Source organism: Pleuronectes platessa, chromosome 13 (genome assembly GCF_947347685.1).
Source record: "Pleuronectes platessa chromosome 13, fPlePla1.1, whole genome shotgun sequence".
Lineage (NCBI taxonomy): Eukaryota > Metazoa > Chordata > Actinopteri > Pleuronectiformes > Pleuronectidae > Pleuronectes > Pleuronectes platessa.
The window spans coordinates 13,578,468-13,597,536 of record NC_070638.1 but is presented as its reverse complement, the minus strand read 5'-3'; the positions used below and the strand labels follow the sequence as shown (position 1 = coordinate 13,597,536).

Genomic DNA, 19,069 nt, shown 5'->3' with positions numbered 1-19,069 from the left:
AGGGAGTTTGCTACAGTGGACGGACACAGCAGATAGACACAGAGGAGGATTTCATATCTTTTTTCTTATTACGTTTTATGAAGCACCTCTCTGTATTAGTTCTGGCATGTCTTCTTTTTAATATTATGTGTTATGTAATGCCTCTTTGTATAAGTTCTGGCCTGTGTGAACTTGCAGCCAGTTGTTCCATTTTGAGCACCCGTGCTTGTTGTTAACTATGCAGAGCTTATTATTATAAAGACTCAAAAGGAACTCCGGTCAGAGAATTTCATTATTTCAAATCTCAAGATGAATTTCCATCACAAACTCTTCAGAAGATGGCATGGGGGAGAAATAGATCGAACCGCTGACCTGGTCAGTGGACGGGCCACACTACCCTCCTGAGCCACAGCCACCTACATCTCATCTTATGCTATTTTATCTCATCTTATATAACTAATGCAAAATTTACACAATTCAGCACTCAGCCATGGTATGTTATTTATCTTGAAGTCCACAGAGCCATATGCCTAATATGCTGCCCCCATCTGGTGAAACAAGCGTGAGACAGAAGTAATACTCCAGCAAATGAGGAAATCATGTTGGCATACATACAATTTATTGACAATTAGGACTTAATGAAGACAAAATGGTGGACGGTTTTACCATAGAACATCTATTGTAGTTAAAAAGAGGACATACACAAAATGAATAAATCTAAGGGAGTGAAATGCCCAAATCCTGACACAACGTAGAGGGCACTTGAATGGCAAATCCGTGGTCTGTTTGTTTTGTTAAAATACAAAGAAATTAGTCAGCTGTGAGCGACGGCAGTGAATCACAACACAGCTTGCTAAGGAGATTGATAAATCAGTCTTGTAACAGAAGCTTCTTTTCAAGGTCTGAATCTCTGGTCTTTATATAGGCAGCCTCAGCATCGCTTATCTGAAGCCATTGATACCAGAACAGGCTGAGGACGCCATTTTCAGTATCTAATAAACAACCCCAACACACAGAGAGGGCGGTGGGTGCATTTGAAGCTTTGTCGTGAGTGTCATACAGAAATGTTTTAAACACTGTGCTGAAGAAATCGGTCACATCAACAAATGGATTTAAACATTTCCTGGACTTACTCATGACTTGCTAACACAGACACACATAACCTGAACTGTTCAATACAATTATATGATTCTTACCCTTATGTTTGCATAATACATACAAAAAACGAATTTATAAATTAGCTGTTTCTGCCTGTACACATGTACAGATACTTAACCACCAACTGGGGCTGACACACTCGTACTGGAAGCTGCAGAACCCTTTGGAGGAAACAAGATGAGAAAAAACAACAGTGAAAAAGAGACACGGAAATTATGCAGAGCTACAGTATTTATCTATTTTATTATTATCATAAGAGATGAATCTTCCAGTTTTGATATAGTATATACGTCTGTATGACTGCAGGGTTGTAACAGTTTACCTGAAGGAGGACGTGGCACATAAGACGTGTATGTGTACGGTTTTAGGCAGCAGCTTTTCCGTGTTTTTATATAGTGTGTGAAGGGCAAGTAGATTGTGTGTTCAGTCTGCAGTGCACGTGGGAGTGCTTGGTTGGTTCAGCCCCGTAGTTTTACAAAGCCAGCCAACAGAATCTTCCTCCTCCGCCTCAGAACGCTGATAAACGTGTGGTCCTGCAACAAAACAATCCAAGATAAAATAACCCTAACCCTTATACTGCACAATCAAAATTCAAAGGTCGAAATGAACAAAGACTGTGGTGCTGACAATGAGTATTCAGTGAGTATGAATTTAAAATCATGTTAATGAATCAGCCACAGTTGCGTGTTAAGTGTAGGTTAATAAAGGACACCTAAGCAATGTTGTCAGGCTACAATTCTCTCTCATCGCTCTGAGACACAGTCCTTGAAATCCGAGGTGGAAACACCATGTGGTAGTTTAAGAGGAGGCTGAAATACAGTAAAAAGCTGAAAGAATATTTGAACCTATCACCAGCAGCAGAGGGTGACACCATCCTGATTTAGCCAGGATCACAGTTAATCCCAAATTGAATCAGAGGGCCATTATTCCTGTTCTTAGATTATTACCTCATTTACTATGTGGACCAGGAGTTCAAAGAAAGACATGACTCTACCATGACCTGGAATAGGATTCAAGAGTTTTATAATTGACATTTCAAATAAGACTGAAGTAAAAACACAGATTCTATTGAGAAAGACTAGATTGCGGAGATGTGCTGTGTATCTCTCCCTCACTACAGTCCAAGATGGGTAGTCCAAATATGGCCTTTAGTTCTTTAGTATCAGGAGGAGGGATGGGGTAGCGGCCGATCGACAGACTGCACAGAACAGAGGGTTCCCTGGAGTCTCTCAGGCTTAACAGTACACATGGACAGTACAGAGCAAAGTCAAGTTTTTATATTATATTAACAAATATGACTGTTAAAGCATTAAATGTCAGGTATCAAATGGCTAAGATATTGCTCTGAGGCCCATTATTAAAGCATAGATAAGAATATATGGTATATATATTTTTGTGTTTAAAAGTCCATTGTGTAGGATTTAGTGTCATCTATTGGCAGAAATTCACTATGATATTCATAGTTTTGTTTGCATTAGTGTATAATCAGAGAAAACTAAGAATTGCTGTCTTTTTGTCACATTATAAGGGGCCATTCATATGTACATGGGGAGCAGATCCACTACCACCAGTGGAGTCCACTGAGTTTCCCCAGTAGACCAGAGTGGACAGATCAAACACTGGTTCTAGAGAGGACCTTTGATACCATTACTATTAATATTTTGTTGTAATATGCAATTTCACCATTAGATGTCCCTAAATCTTACACATTGGACCTTTCCACCCAGGCCCTGTTTGAAATGAGGTTACTGATGTGACTTTCAATTGGTCAGAGTGATGGTGAAGAACGGAACAGAGTTCAGGTTTTCATAGCATAAAACTTACCGACATTAGGGATCACGTCTCCACAAAAGGAATTGGCCATTGAGTCTATGAGCTGCCCAATCACACAACTTGATCTCACCACGTGAATTCACCAGCGTCACATCTGTTGGTAAAAAGTTTATGCTAGGAAAACTTCAACAGACCTGACTTTCATAACAACAAGCTACAGTATATGACAATTATTTACATAAACACGAATTAGTCACTTAGATTTTATCAGTCGTTGGTACGTGCTAAGTAATACAAATGCTTTTCCAAAATTTGAATAAACTCAATATTGTGCATTTGCCTCAGAGAGGAAACTGTTATGACACACAAATGTCAATAATCAACTTAATGAAAATTCTCACACCTCGGTGCATGATTTGGTGTTTTTCTCTCAGGTAGGCAAGGCCTAAGGAAAGAAATTATTCAGGTCAATAAGTGTAAATAAGCATAATGTGAAAACAAAGTCAGGAACAGGCATGAAACCCCTCCAGCCCAATGACGAGTGTGTCTGCATAAGAAGTCCATGATTTATTTTGAGATCGATACAGTAAACAGTAAAGCAATACAGTAAACTGAAAGACTTATGAAGAAAACTTTTTCTCAAGACTTCATGAAACTGCTTTATCTAAACAGAACACTTTAGGCAAGCCACTGTTTTCTTTAATACCGATAACATCATATAATATGACAATAAAGCATGCACTCGCAGCAATGCTGACCATTCTCAGAATCTCTTCTGGGATCCTCTGTGCTTCTTTCAGCCCCTGGTCCACAGATCCACCATCCAGGACAACAGAGAGAAAAACAAAGAACATTATGGGAAATCACAAAACACACGATTTCAAAGGTGCATATCTTTACTGTGACTGTAATGTGCACGTACAGTGTGGTGAAGCTATTAAAAAGGCACAGGGGGTCTCAACTGGTGGAATGCACACACAGGGTTTTTCCTAACATATATAACACTCAGGCGCAGTGATTTAACCAAATGAACAGGAGAACTATCTGCTGCTCAGCAGAAGGATGGGCTTGCGTGTGTTTGAACACATCTACTATGAGTTTTTCACAGTTAATCAGCTTTTAAAGTGTTTGGTAAATCCAGATTAACCTGCAGGAGCTTCTGAAAGCTGCTCTAACGTGTTCTGCTGCCACAAAGGAAACATAGAAAATCTCCCTGTGTTCTTAACTGCAGAAATAAACTAGTAAAAAAATGCGTCATACAGCCAAGAGGGATGTCTGTCACAGATGGTGAAAAGTGTGAAAATTATGCAAGAGGACTGATGGTGAGGAATCGACTCAGTATGGTAACAAACTTCAGTTGACAAAAGCAAAGGATTAAAGGACATTAGTTTTCACTTAGTGATTATATTTGTTTTACTCCTCTTGCTAATGTCTGTGTGTACTGTGAAAAACTGTAACCTGTGTTGTGCCTTTATAAATATTGTAATGATAGGAGTCCAATACACAAAACGCCCTGACCAACCCCCTCTCAAATAACTCTGACAATTATATGTTCTCCAAGATGTTACTGCTACCACAACAAGTCTCGCAGCATTGAGACCTGACTTTTCACTTCTTAACAATATGTATTCCAACAATATTTGTGCTGCTGTTACAAGATGATCAATATCATTCACCTCATCTGTCAGTGGCCCTAATATTTTGGCTCAATAGTTCAAGAACAATTGGGAAATATAACCAAAAAATCTATTCAGGGATGAATGGATAAATACAGCAATACACACACAGGCGGCCTTCTCCAATTCTCTCATCACGTGCTCCATGCAGATCTCTCCATTGCTGTGAAAGGCCCACGGTGTAGGGAGAGTTGCACTTATATGCTCTCGGACAATCTGGTTCCTGAGGTCAGGTTTAATGTCTCGATGAATGAGCTGAAAAGAAAAGAGGGTTTAGAGAGAGGATGTATTCAGAATTCAGCAGTTTTATATTATTATTTAGATCAGTGAGGTTCCGAGCTCACCTTTCTGGCCATGATTATTCCTGGTGGTCTGTGGACCTCCATGCTGACTACACCTCCAGCTCTCAGGTACGATGGAAGTCCTCATCTTTCAGCTTGTTTCCTTCTTCTGCTGTTCATCTAAGACCGGCTTCTCCAGTATTTCTAAATGTGCCCTAGGAATGGGAATAAACCCTCTTTCAGATTGAATTGACAAATGACTGTTTCACATCTCATTGAGTATGTGATGTTAATAATTTGGTCAGTATAGGATAACTTACTCTGACACAACATCTGTGCTGGTGGAGCTGGTTAATCCATTACCAGTAGGAGCAATGTTTAAGGGAACTGGTCTCTTTTTAGGACCCATGATTAACTATGGATTCACTATAGCCTGGGGTGAGGTGACACTCACAAATATTAATTTACTAAGTCTGTACAAAAGGTATTGTTATTTCTGATCAACATTAGGATTTAACTGGGCTGGGAATTAACTAACTAGTTATTTTATAAATGATAGATTTTATTATACCCGGGTGAACTATAATCAAACCCACGCATGAGTTTGTTTAAATAATTATTTCCTGAGAAGAGATGCAAATCACTGCCTACTGGGATAGTGTGATGCTGCCTTTAGCTAAAGTCATCGTTAGCTAGGTTAGTGGTGTCACGTTACACGATGATACAGAAGCACGGACATCGTTACGGTCACTGTCTCAATGTGGAGTCAATACTTTTCAACTGGATCTACACAGAACTGAGTACTGGCAGAAATACAGCCGTCCCTCTCCGCTAGCTAACTCCATTTGCTAGCTGACCACGTTCAACGCTAGCTGTTAGCGAGCCACAGTTTCCGTTCCCTTCCAGCACCATTGTCCCACGACCCACCCGGCTGTTTAAATCACAAACACCCGCTGGTAGGCGCTGTCGTCTCGGTCAGTCGTCTACTCGTCCTTCCGCCACCGTCTTCGTAGAGGCTTTGATACCGACAGACAGACAGACAGACGCCGGGTCCGCAGATCAGCAGCGGGCAGAAGGCAACGGTGCTTCGGTGGAAGAAGACCCGCCTTTAGCTTATCTCTGATTGGTTCATTTTAGGCGTGAAGAGTGGTGATTGGTTTACATTTCCGACGGAGATCCAGATAAGCCAATCATAGTCACGACAAGGTGGGCTTTGTTCCATCGAGCCGAAACCCTCGACATCGACCTGTTGAGGGATATAATCTCGCGATGTTTCATAGGTGGACAGTCAGCTGTGCAGTACCAGTAAACAAGATTATGTGATGACTCTATTACCAACTGTTCACTATTGGAGGTAAATAATATACAATATGTGTTTCTTACTATTTTAAAACATTTTGCTGATATAAGCAGTCCCGTAATAAATCCATCTTCATGAAATTGGTATAATGCTCAGTTTATGTTAAGTTGGTGTGAGAGAGGTGATCATCGGACCTTACGATCGTGTCGGAGGGTGCAGTGTGTGGAGCGGCCGGACTGTAAGTATGCAAAGAGCCACATATACTTGAATCAACCCATGATTCACCCTTGGGTAGTCTCCAGTGTACATAACAGTTCCAAGTCTTAGCAATATGGCAAAAATAATCTAATGATTCAACTTATTCTGTGGTGTTTGGAAAGAGAATGTTTCACCATCTCCTAAGAAACACTCAGCATCAAATTCAGCATCACGTCCCCACACGCTAAAGCAACACCCAGCAGACATTACACATAATCAATAACGTTAGCAACAATAACAACCGTAGATATCTAACAAACATGAAACAATGATATGCCGTCCTGTTCAGTGCTGCTACAGAAGCAAGTACAAGGTTTTCTACCTGTTACATCTGATCGCCTTGAACCTGTGACCTGATGATATTACACTACAGCATCAGTTGAGTGGGTGAATGGTGTCCTGTGCTCCTGATGCCAGTGATGGCCTCAGGAGATATAGAGCGGGTTGTCCTCTGACCACAAATGTGGCAGTTTGATCCCAGTCTACCACATTCTGCATGCTTAAATTTCTTTGCGCAATATACTCAAACCCAAATTACCCCTGAAAGCTGTGCTGACGTGAGGTGTAATAGAGAAAGTGTGAATGGCAAAAAACTGTACTGTAAAGCAGTATAAGTACCATTTATAAAGCGATTTTGGGGCAGATCCAAATGAATAAATATATTTATTTATTTATAAACAGTAATGTGCATGATTGTTCAGCCTTGTCTGAGGTTTACTGCTCTACTAAGAGCTCTTCTGGTTTTGAAGGCTTTTTCTCTCACCACTCAACTCTTGCTTTGTGATTTCCCTTCAGCAGGTGGCACTCTTGTCCATTTTTTTTACAGCCTTCAGTCGTATGCGCCTGGGCTCTAGCTGTTTCCTTTGGACAGCAGCAGTGGCAGCTTTAATAAAATAAGAGAAACAGAGGCAGGCGAATCAGAAACAAGATCTGGTGAGTACGCTCTCATTCAGTTTAATCTAAAACATTTCTGCACCCTTTGTGGTCAACATCTCTTGGACTGAAAATGCTGCTGCTCCTCATGCAATAGGCCTACTAAGTCCAATTTAGGTGACAAGATTTCATTGTATCACTTTCGCAGAATTACGGCTTAAAGAATATAGATATTTATTTCTGTTGGTCATATTTCCCACATACCTTCTGATGGGTTGGACCTGGCTGATGAGGTCCGGCAGTTGTCGGTTTATGGTGTCCTGCAGCAACATGCTACAAACAGCAGCCGTGATGCTGAACCTGCCGAAAATCAAGTATGGCAGGATTTTACTGTAAACTCCTGCAATCAGAACATCAGGCGCTCTTTGTCATCGATCTGTTTATTTCAATGGGTTGCATCCATAGCCCTTTGTCACTTCTGACATTTCAAACATTGTCAAACATTGGTGTAATAAATATTATTAACTGGTTCATTAGCACAGAGCCATCACTAGTGGGATGAGTTGAATCTGAGTTTTTTCGAGTCCAAATATCTGCGACATATTAAAGATACGCACGAATCTGATTCTTTTGGGGATGAACAGAAAGATACACTGCTCTGATGCTAAAAATGTAATTCAACCTCCGGATAGCAAACTTTACACAGAAAGCTAAATGACAATGCACAATATATGGAAAATATGTAAGGCCAAAGTAAAATTTTAATAAAACTTATAGTTTGGACATTTATGGATTTCTTGACCATGACAGAGAAGATAATGTTCTTCGGGAGATTATATACTGTATGTGTGTCTATAAATTCTGTAGTGTCAAAAAATACTTTATTTTTTAATGACAAGACATTTTTTTATTAAGTTAAGCTGCAGTTGCTGTAACTCCATCTATGTTTTTGTATATAAATGGTCTGCATTTATTATATTATTTATTTATTTATCTATATTTTTGGTATTTACAGTTTTATTGGACTTCCACTGAATGTTTAACAAGTATTAGGTACACAGTATGTTCACTCATGTGTATCCAAACCTCTCTCTCTCAAAGTACTTTGGTTTGAAATCAGTAAATCACATACAGAGAAAGGATAGTGCCTATTCGTGCACCCTTGGAGTCAACCACTAGTCCCATGTTCCTTACGACAGTGGGGATCAGCTCAGGAAAGAACAAGAAGATAAAGCTGTAAGCAGCAGACACGCCTATCCGCCCCAGCGAGCCCAACACCTGAAACATGAGATGCATGTCTGTGGATAAAATAAGAAAGAAAACATTAAGAAAAGAGCCCAGATTGAATCAGTGTTCTACTGAGTGTGTATACAGTACAGACCATCAGGAACCACCTTGATGATCAGAGGCATGATGCCACAAAACATCGTTGAGGAGAAGAGGAGAATGGGTCTCGGAGCCCGGCTCACCAGCAGCCAAGAGGCTATGTACATCACAATGTCGATGGCTGCAGAGATGAAGCAGTTGAGGTAGATGTTTCCATTCATGTTACTAGTATTGAGAGTGAGGCCATAAAAGACCATGGACACAGACATCCTGCAGAAATACATAATCAAAATGGAATTAATATGGAATGCAGTGTTTTTGTAGCAACAACAACATCAACAATAATAATAATAATAATTGTTACTATATAACACTGATAAAAAAGCTCAAAAGATAGTTGCCCCACCTAAAATCCAGTTTTCTCATACTGATACCATTCATGCAAGTTCTTTTCAGAAGCTACAGCTTAAATAATATGACTTTGGAATTTGAAATTATTTTGACATCTGTAAAAACTGATTACCACAGCAGTACTACAGTGCAAACTTATCAAATATCTTATCTTGGTAAGATACGTTATTAGAAAAAAATCGAATTACAAGCACTGTGTCTTATGTAAATAATGATGCAAACACTGTCCAATGGCAAATTGGTCACAATATATTTTTTAAAACGTGTGTATCATACATGTGTAGTACAGAGATTTGATATGAAGAAAAGCTTATATTACCATATGAAAACACCTAGAATTGTAATATTCCTCATGTTACGGGTGCGTATCAGGTCCATAAATGTGAATGTCTGCTGGGCTTCGTCTTCAGGCTGCTGACGCAGACGTACAGTACATAAAAGGAAACAGAACAATCATGTAGCACACAGTGTAATGTCTACTTGAGTACAGAAAAAGCACAGCCTGGTTGCAGGTTCAGATTGTACTTTAAACTAAAAACACAATGACTTTGACATTTGTGGAGGGAAATCTGCACCATTAGCTCTAAGCCCTCTCCAGCCTTGAATAAGACCTCAGGGACGGGGACGCGTTCCTTTTTGCAGCATTGCGTATGACGAGCTCAGCCTCCTCCACCCGACCTTTCTGCAAAAGCCAACGTGGAGACTCAGGAATCAGCCTCAATAGAGAGACAAACGGGAGAACATTGAACATGCAATACAATTGTGACTTTTATATATGATTTTTTTCATACAGTATGGAATCAGACCATGTGAATGTGAATATGCAGCATTCACACTGACAAAGACTGGAATCAGTATGTGGAAACAGCGACAGGAAGACGCAGGAATGGGAGGCTTCTTTCTCCTCACTCCAAATAGTATATTTGCTACAGCTTATTTGCAAGCTCAGCCGGCCAAAGAGTTTTGTTTCACAGGGGACTCTCTCTTTAGTGAAAACTGATGCAGGCTAACTAGAACACATTTCACCCAAAGTCTGCCCTGAAGTTATTTGACTGTAGTGACTTTGAATTTCATTAGCTAGTGTTGTGTTGGTTAACAGTGGTAAAGTTGGAGGAATTCTTGGCTCTGAAAGATGTGAAAAAGACTTACAGACTCTAAAGCACACTCCCGAAATCCAAAAATAAAATCAGATGTCCTCTCTTTTAGGTTTATGTGTTTTTGATGTTGTTCTGTATCTCTTTGTAGTCGCCTGAGTCCCTAATGCGACCCTTTGGTGTCTGACTGTGATTTGGCTTCTCTTCATTATCTTGGAGGATCCACTCAGAGATCTTCCCATGGGTTAATACATTCATTCGCCCACATTCCCTGAGACTTACCACCATGTCGGAACAAGCAGGAGGCCAGGAATGGCGGAAGCAACCAGCAGCATCCTCCAGCCTAACCAAGGCCAAAACCCAGACTGTGGCCCAGAAAAGTGTAGCACACCCTGGCAGAGTCACTCAGCATCTCGGCCCCTGACCAAGAGGAGGATCAAGAGCATGACATTGATGAGAGAAAACATCAGGGTCAAGCCACAAAAAAACATCCTACTTCATCCTATTGGTTGGTATTGTAATGGGAACATGGAAAATAGTTAAAGCTGTCTGTAGCCAGTGGTGTTTGTATGTGAAGCTCAACTTTGAATAGCCTCAGCACACTTCAATGACTTTCTTCTACTTGTCTAATGGTAGAGCAAAAACAAACCACTGACACACTGCTCAAAGTTCAACTTTTGTCACAGGACGATTTTGAGACCAGTGGAAGTGCATGTACCCAGTATGAGCAACGTGAGGTAATTGGATATCGTGCCATCTCCTTTCAGACAGTTGAAGATACAGAACATGACCCAGCTGACAGAGGTGGCCTGGATCAAGGCATTGACTGGGGTGAAGACCAAGGTGAAGAAAAACACGGGCTTTCTGCCAAACCTGTAACACAATGCACCCAAACCACAGGGCAGCATTAATATACCTGGTGTAATGTCAGTAAAGTGGAACTGTTGGTCAGTAATCATAAAGGAGCCAGAAAGTCTGGTCATTCAGATTCTAAGAAAACCCTTTTCTGATTGTTTGGTTGGCTGTTGCTGTGTAACGTTGGCATGCCCTGCTCCTCTATGGTCCTAAAATCTATCTACCAATAGAGTAATCTCTGTCAGTGTGTATTTTTACTTTTTTTTAAACTCCTCCAATACGATTGACTTCAAACTTTATGTGTGCATTGCTGAGATCCTGCAAAAGTAGAGTGTCAAATGTGAAGTTCCAGAAAGAGCTTTTAACGTTGCTTTTATTAATGTTACTTGACTTGCAAAGAAATGTCAGAATGACATTACAAGTGCAGGGCAGCACCCAGCAACAAAAAAGAAGACTGATCCCACACATACACAGATTTTTTTTAGTTATTAAAAGGACTCACCGGTCTGAGAGGTGGCCACTAATAAGGGATCCAAACAGGTTTCCAACAAAAAAATAGGGACGTGGAAAAAGGGACCTTCCATGCATTGTCACACACCAGCTCCCACTTCAAATCAACAGGAGAAGACAGGTTTAATTCAGGTTACTGCAAGACAAATTTCATAGAAAGCACAAAATAAATATTCATATATTCACATTCATATTCTAATCTAATCCCAAATCCAACTAAATCACAACTACCAAAAAATAGAAAAACAATAGAAAGGTTCATCTGTAACCAAAAGTTTAAAGAAAACCCAAGAAGTGATAAAGTGTTATTATTATTAAAATTACTTTAATGCGTCGATAAAGTTAACGCAATAGTGCAACAGTCAAGTCAACTTCATCATCCTTCTCAATTGATTAGGGCAGATTACATTCATGCAATTTATAAACCAAAGGCTACTAATCTAAATTTCAATCATATGATCCATAATTAGACCCATTCTGCAAACACACACTCTGAGTGCTGAAGTTCTCCAGTATTAATTGTAAAGAAAAGGCTCTCTCTCTCTCTCTCTCTCTCTCTCTCTCTCTCTCTCTCTCTCTCTCTCACACACACATTACTTGATGCGCAACGGGTAAAAAAACCCTCCAATTTCGGACCACATTGATGACACAAAACGTATTGCAGCGATTGTGTCCATGATAGTGCTTGTAAAGTCTGAACCATGTGAACAGGGGTGAAATATTAAGGCCATCCTGGTGATTTTGCCACAAATGGAGAAGAAAAAGTTAATTTAATATATACCTTGTTAAAAGATAACATTTGATTAACAAACTAATAATAATAATAACAACACTGATAGTGTTCACTGGGGGCCCCTGTCTGTGCTGGGCCCTTGGAATCGTCCCAAACGCCCCTGAGCAGAGCCCTCCACTCAGATGATATGTACAGATACCTCAGACACAATGGTGGCAGTGTATCTCTCAGTGCTGTAGACCCAACCGTCCACACACTCCTCCGTGGCATTGCCCAGCTCCACTGGCCCCGTCTGGTTGGCGCGCACTTTGTACCGTGAGCAGCTGTCAGGTCCGATCCAGCTCCGGCGCTCGTGGAAGGGCGGCTCGACGTGCACGCCGTCGATCGTGGAGTTGCCCCACACTTTACAGCGGTGCTCGGGTGTATCCGAAACAAAAACCACGATCACGCCCATGTATCCGCAAGGAATCCCACTTGATCCGAGCAGAACAATTATACGAATTTGGAAAGACCCATAGTCGCCCAGAAACGACTTGGTCTCCTCGAAGTCGCTCATTGTTGTATTCGGCATTTGTGTCTGCAAAAAAAGCTGCAGCTAACTGCTCAGGTAAATCCACCCACAGGAACATGAGGCGAATGGCCTGCAGATCCAAGATCACAAGCTCACTTAACCGGTTGTCCTCATTGCATCATGTCATTTCAATATAAATGCTGTATTCATATCAGTCTTTTTATTTGGGGGGGTTATTATTTCACACAGTGGATCTAATCTGTGATTGTTCACATTGCTGCCAAGCTCTCCTTTCAAAGCACGAACGACAAGTTGCAACAAAATGCTTTTAAATCATTCACTGACTCATCCCCTGAGTCCTGTAATGTCCTGCTGCAGCTTCACGGTGCATTCAGGAACATGTGTCAAAAGGTCAAAATACAAAATATTTTCCCTCTAGCTTATATGTGGCATTGTCCTGGTTACATGGCTATGACAGTAAAGGGGTCACTTGAGTGCAGAGTCCTCAGGGTGTGGCTATATGTTGTCTCGAAAGATGTTTAGTTTCCCGTTTGGAGTACTGTAAAGTACATGGCGGCCTCCGTAAAGAGTACCCGCTCCTGATGTAAAGTGAAGTATTTAAATATAAAGGGCCCATTTCAGGGTAAAGAAAACAACAATTTGTATAGTTTAGATGAAACACACTAAGATTATCTTATATAAATTGTATACAAAAAATTCATCCCTTTCACTCAAATCTTACATTGGACCTTTAAGGTTAGGGTTTAATTAATGTCAGCCAATGTAATGTCCTCTGTAAACTCTGCGTGTGTCTGACTGTGTGTGACTTGTGTAGAAATGGCACTTCTTTCGTTTTTTTGTGATAATTTATCACCAAAAATAAAATATAAATTTCCATCAGATGTTGAAGATGGTCAAATTAGGTTGAAAGCCAAGGAATTTGTCCAACATCCATCAATGAATGATAAATAATAACCTAACACAGGTGATATATCAGATGAGTGCCCCAGATAGCAAAGTCTAAAACAGGTGCAACCATGTCTACAGCAATATAAGTGATGTTTCATAAGAATCCCCAAGGCGCAGCCTGTTTGCAAGCTTAAACTGGATGGGGACATTGTGCTAACAAGGACAATCAAACAGAACAGAGAGGGGGAATCCATGTGAGTAAACAGCCTGCCAGTAAGCAGAGACACCCATTAACATTCCCAAACTGTTGTTAGAACAACCAAGAGACTGCAACAGAATGTGTCTTCTATTTTCATATTAAAGCAGAAGTGGAGCAGTGTTCTAAAGTAACAAGTACCACAACATTGATATTGTAAAGGTCCGCTCAAAAAACTGCTCAAATAAAAGTGCAAAAGTATCCTCAGTAAAGTGCTTCAAACACTAATTTATACAAAAATGAGAGATGTTTAGAGGGAAATGATGGATTGACTAGCAATGTAAAGACATCTGATATTTGACATGGGGCCACAGAAAGAAGTTATCATATTGGGAAGGTTTAGAAAGCCCAAAGGTTTGCAAACAACTTCCAGATGAATATAAATAATTACAACATTTGCCTCTGAAAGTATCATAAATTACAAAAAAGGAGACGAAAAACATAATCACGTTAAACATTTTCCTTTCTGGGATGCAGCTTAAACAAGTTGAGTAACATCACACAGCTCTGTCCATCCGCGGCGACCCCTCGCCTCCTGAACGTCGCACCATGCAATCCTTCGGCCAGAGTGGTTACCATGGCAACACCTCTTTGGCCTGTGCATGGCAATGCCCTCTGACCCCCAGAGAGGTGACCTTTGGCCTCAGGGTCAACAAATGGGGTCAGGGGGGGTCAGCTCCTGCTAGAAGACAGTAAAAGCACTATCATTTGCCCTTTCCATATACCCTCATCTATGTAATTGGCGTATTGACCAACTGGCCCCCCATTGTCAGAAGCACCTTATCCTGTTTGCATGGCATAAAGTGGAGAGTGTTAATGATATTTACGCAACTGGTAAGTATTTTAAAGTTGGGTCTGTGCGTGTAAATCTTATGTCCTCGCATATTTTCCCCATCTCGCCTCTACCTCTAACACTTTCTGAAACACAAGAGTGAAGTGGTGGTAACTTAACTAACGAAGGCTTTTTGAGATTTAATCTATAACTCTTAGATGAACATGTTATCTTCTGGGTTACAATTGGGGAAACCTCTCCATTCATGAGGTACAGTTGAGTCCGGCCTCATCCCAGATTGCTTCTCCTCTCCCCCTGATGATCTATAACTCGCAGGTCCATCACTTGTCAATAACTCTACATTAATTTGAGAGACTGCGTGGCAGCGGGGACGCTGTATGTGGGGGCAGGGCTCTCGGAGCAGGTATGGATGGAGGCACGGAGGGGGAGCAGTGGCACATATAGGAGACAAGGACATAGGAAGGAGACGGGCGGGTGGAGGAGGAGAACAGAGAGGAAAATGAGGAAATGGAAGCAGGATGAAGGATGGGAGAGCTGAGCATGGACTGGACAAAGAGGTTGTGTTTCGCCCATCAACCATTCTTACACACGACTTGACTCAAATATCAAAACGCCTGTTCATTTGTCCAAATGACTCCTGGAGTCAGCAGGATTCTTGAGGTTTATAATAGCTGTTTGAGAGCAGAGCCCCTGACATGAGGGGGAATCCATCCCTCTCTTCCATCAAACCCCTGCAAACAGGGAGCGTCGTGCAGACGTGATTCACGACATGAGAAGGGCTATTTTTTTTATTTCATGCACCTGCACCAGATCCTCCTGAAACCACTCCAGATGCGTTGACCCCACCTGCCAGAGAAAGACTTCCGGTGTATGGGAGCTGACAATAAAAATGATGGCTTGTTCAATAACCATCTTCTCCTCTGTCGCACTGACATCAGTCCTTTGGGCTCGGTTGTATTTTCAAAGAGGAAGTGAACCTTCACCTCTCACCCCTCAACTCTGACCCCATAGTGCGTTGGGCGGATTACACCAGGGAGCGACAAACCTTGTCACATCATGACCTCTTTTCAAGTGACACAGAAATATACTGTACACAAACACACATACACACACACACACACACACACACACACACACACACACATACACGTTTGTACTTCTACCTTAGTGAGGAAACGCATTGGCATAAGGCATTCGCTAGCCCCTTAACCTAACCCTGAACATCCAAACTACATGTCTAACCCTTATACCCTAACCTTAACCTAATTCTAACCCTAAAACCAAGTCTTTAACCTTCAATGCTGTTTGAATAAACTGGCGAAAGTGTCCTCCCTTTCCCCCCAAAATGACCTTACTTAGTTGGGTCTGTGCTTAAAATGGTTCACACACTGCAGTCAACTGATGTTACTAAAGCTCTGCGCTGATGACATTTAAACAACATATATTTTCTAGCAGTATTAATTTTTCAAACTGTAATTAATGTTGGTTGTGAGGAGGCCTGAGGGACTGTTTCCAACCATCTTAGTATTTTCACTATAACCCATATGAATTTGCTATTTATTGCACCAAACAGAGAGTGTGCAATGATCAACCCCCCCCCCCCCCCCACACACACACACAAACTGTTCGATACAACGTGTTTACTATTTTGTATACAAAATCTAGGGATGGGGATATTTCTTTCTTTCCGGGACTGTTTGCCATCATCTCAGCATTTTCACTGTATAATTTAACTGTTTAATGCTCCAAACAGGGAATATGCGCTGATGACAAACACTCTGTTGCAACGTGTTAACTATTTTGTAAAAGAGATCCAGGTGGAAGACTTCGACCTTTCTTTTCCTTTTCTGCTATTGTTCGTCTTTAGATTTGTCACCCATTTCTAATAGACTTATTGCAGAACATTTTAAAAGGCTTCGGGGTGAGTATCGAGTGTGACTTGCTTCAGTGAATATTTCAGCCTAGAGGAATTCTTTGAAGTAATGGTCTGCTAAGTAACTTCACTGCATTGAGCTCAATAGTTCCTCCACACTACTTACAGAAATGATTTTCCTTTTGCATGCATCCATTTGCGAAAAATCGTAGCACGCATATTTGAAAATGAGAAATTATGTGCGACGTTAAGTAAATGCAAAGGTGTGAGTGTGTATACATATATTTGTATGTGTGTGTGTGAGCAGCGGAAAGGATTTCCAGATTTTCCAGCTCTCCTGCAAACTAATGGGTTATTTGTCATCTGCAGAGTAAAGGATTTTTAAAAGTCAAGCCAGGACCGACTCCCTCCCTATCCTTTCTCTCGCCCTCCCTCTCTTTCCCACTACCCCCCTGACACTCGCAATGGGAGATCGATAGGTTATTGATCAACTCTCTCTATCGCCAACCCACCAGACTAATCACCTTAACACCAGCCCAACTCTCTCTCTCTCTCTCTATCTCTCTCTCTTTCTCTCTCCTTCCCTGTTGCTCTCTGTTTCCGTCTCTCTCTCTGTTGCCCTGTCTCACACTCATTTGCAGTGTAAACATCACTTTTTCTCCATTTGGAGCTCAAAGCTGGCTTGATGAGTGTTTTCCACCCTCTCAGAGGTAAACACACACACAGAGGCTTTAAATTATCCAGATATTAAATTCACATCTTTGTAGCTCCTTCTCCACTTGTCAATAATAACCAAACAGAATCTCTGTAGCTGCGCATTTGATAAAACAAGGAGATTTACCACTAAGGCCGAGTGCTCTTCATCTATCTCTCGTTTCTCGCACTCCTCCTCTCCTGCACTCCCCTGCCTCCATCTCTCTATGTCTGTCTTTGTTCGAGGGCAAAATCGATGAGAGGTATGAAACTAGCATATTTCTCTCGCTGTGCTGAGGAGACCTGAGGGAAGCAGACACGGAGAAGATGGTTTACTGTACATTTCTTTTTGTCTCGTGAATGCCTGTTTTGGGGTTAGGGTCAATTTCTTAAACACGGTAAGATCATGGTAGATGCTGGTGATGCTGGTGATGCTTTCGGAGCTAAAATCTCCAATCTTTTCAGGGAGGACTTAGAAAGAAAAAGCTAAGAGAAGTGGGTTTTGACTGTGACCCTCACATGGTCTTAAAATGATATATGTGAACACAGGAAAATAGCTCAAAATAAAAAATTTGATTTATAAAACTGCACATCTGTTCTTAGACCTTCTCCACCCTACGCATACATAAATAATGAATGATCAGAAACCCAGGTCCTATTCAAACCCATAAATTATACAATTGACAATCCAACAACACATTAGCACAAAGAGAAGGCAACAGGAACAACAAAGTCTACGGACACAGAGGTCAGCAATGTTGTTGTTTTTTCTTTCTTTTCTTTCCGGCGCTGCTGTCGATCCAGGCTAAGCAAATGAAGTCCGATGCATCCCTTTTGGGTACAGGCAGCGGGAGGTTTTCCAGTGGCCCTTCTGACTTATAATCTGTTGCATTGCCTCTGTAAGGGGAAGATAAGAGTTTCCCCTTATAAGCCTTTAAACGCATTGAATGATGTGATGAAAAGCAGATAATCCCTCGAGGAGGCATCAGGTGACCTGTGACCTTTGGATATAAAATGCTTGAAGATGATATTGTTCTCACGGGGAGCTGGGGAACTGTTACGGAAGTGGTGTATATTTGATACTTGAATTCCCTCCATTTAGCTTTGAAAACACACATATACTCCAAGCCGGCAAACTCAACTGCGGAAACAATATGGCTGTGCAACACACACACACAGACACACACAAACACACACACACACACACACACCTCGCAGGAGAATTGATTGACTATTCTGTCTCAATACATCTCTCCTTCTGTTACTTAGCAACCGGTGCCTGGGAGGCTATGGATGGTGGAGAAGTTGTACCACTGTGCATTTTCAGTTGATAAAGAGATATGATTAGCGAAAATGTCACCATTACTGTTGCATGTGGTGAAAAGCAGGAAAAACCCAATCACTAATGAAAGAGGAAACATGAACTTCAGGTCTTGATGTTATTTTAAACCCCAACCCCTAAATTCTGGACTTTAAAGACACCACAGGAGAATTATAATCAATGACAAAAACATCACAGTCTGGTTCCTCAGTATTGTGCTAATTAAGCAAGTAGATTAAGTTCTTAAGCTCTTTTAACCAATGGGATCTTTTGAATTAATTAATGTAAAAACAAGCTGTTTTGTGTGGGCACGTTCACTTTACCGTCATAAGGCTGACGTATTTTCTTTTACTTTGAAAATGTTGATGACAGACTGACTATATTTTAAGATTATTTAAAAAAGATATAGTTTTTAGACCTTAGGCTTTGGCTTCAACACCTAAAGAGGAACCAAATCCATGCTACCACTTCCGTGATACAAACAAT

General features: G+C 41.0%; 1 protein-coding gene and 1 pseudogene across 1 annotated transcript; both read right to left on the bottom strand.

The window, feature by feature from the left end:
- Nucleotides 1-576: 576 nt before the first annotated feature.
- Nucleotides 577-5,942, bottom strand: map2k2b (mitogen-activated protein kinase kinase 2b). Its single transcript, XM_053437915.1, is given in 10 exon segments — nucleotides 577-1,298; nucleotides 1,460-1,670; nucleotides 2,962-3,064; nucleotides 3,314-3,355; nucleotides 3,669-3,713; nucleotides 4,697-4,841; nucleotides 4,931-4,989; nucleotides 4,992-5,030; nucleotides 5,033-5,082; nucleotides 5,188-5,942. Coding segments are annotated over 8 exon segments (567 nt in total). The 5' UTR covers nucleotides 5,277-5,942; the 3' UTR covers nucleotides 577-1,298; nucleotides 1,460-1,670; nucleotides 2,962-2,966.
- Nucleotides 5,943-7,216: 1,274 nt separating this feature from the next.
- Nucleotides 7,217-12,783, bottom strand: LOC128454567 (organic cation/carnitine transporter 2-like; annotated as a pseudogene).
- Nucleotides 12,784-19,069: the final 6,286 nt, after the last annotated feature.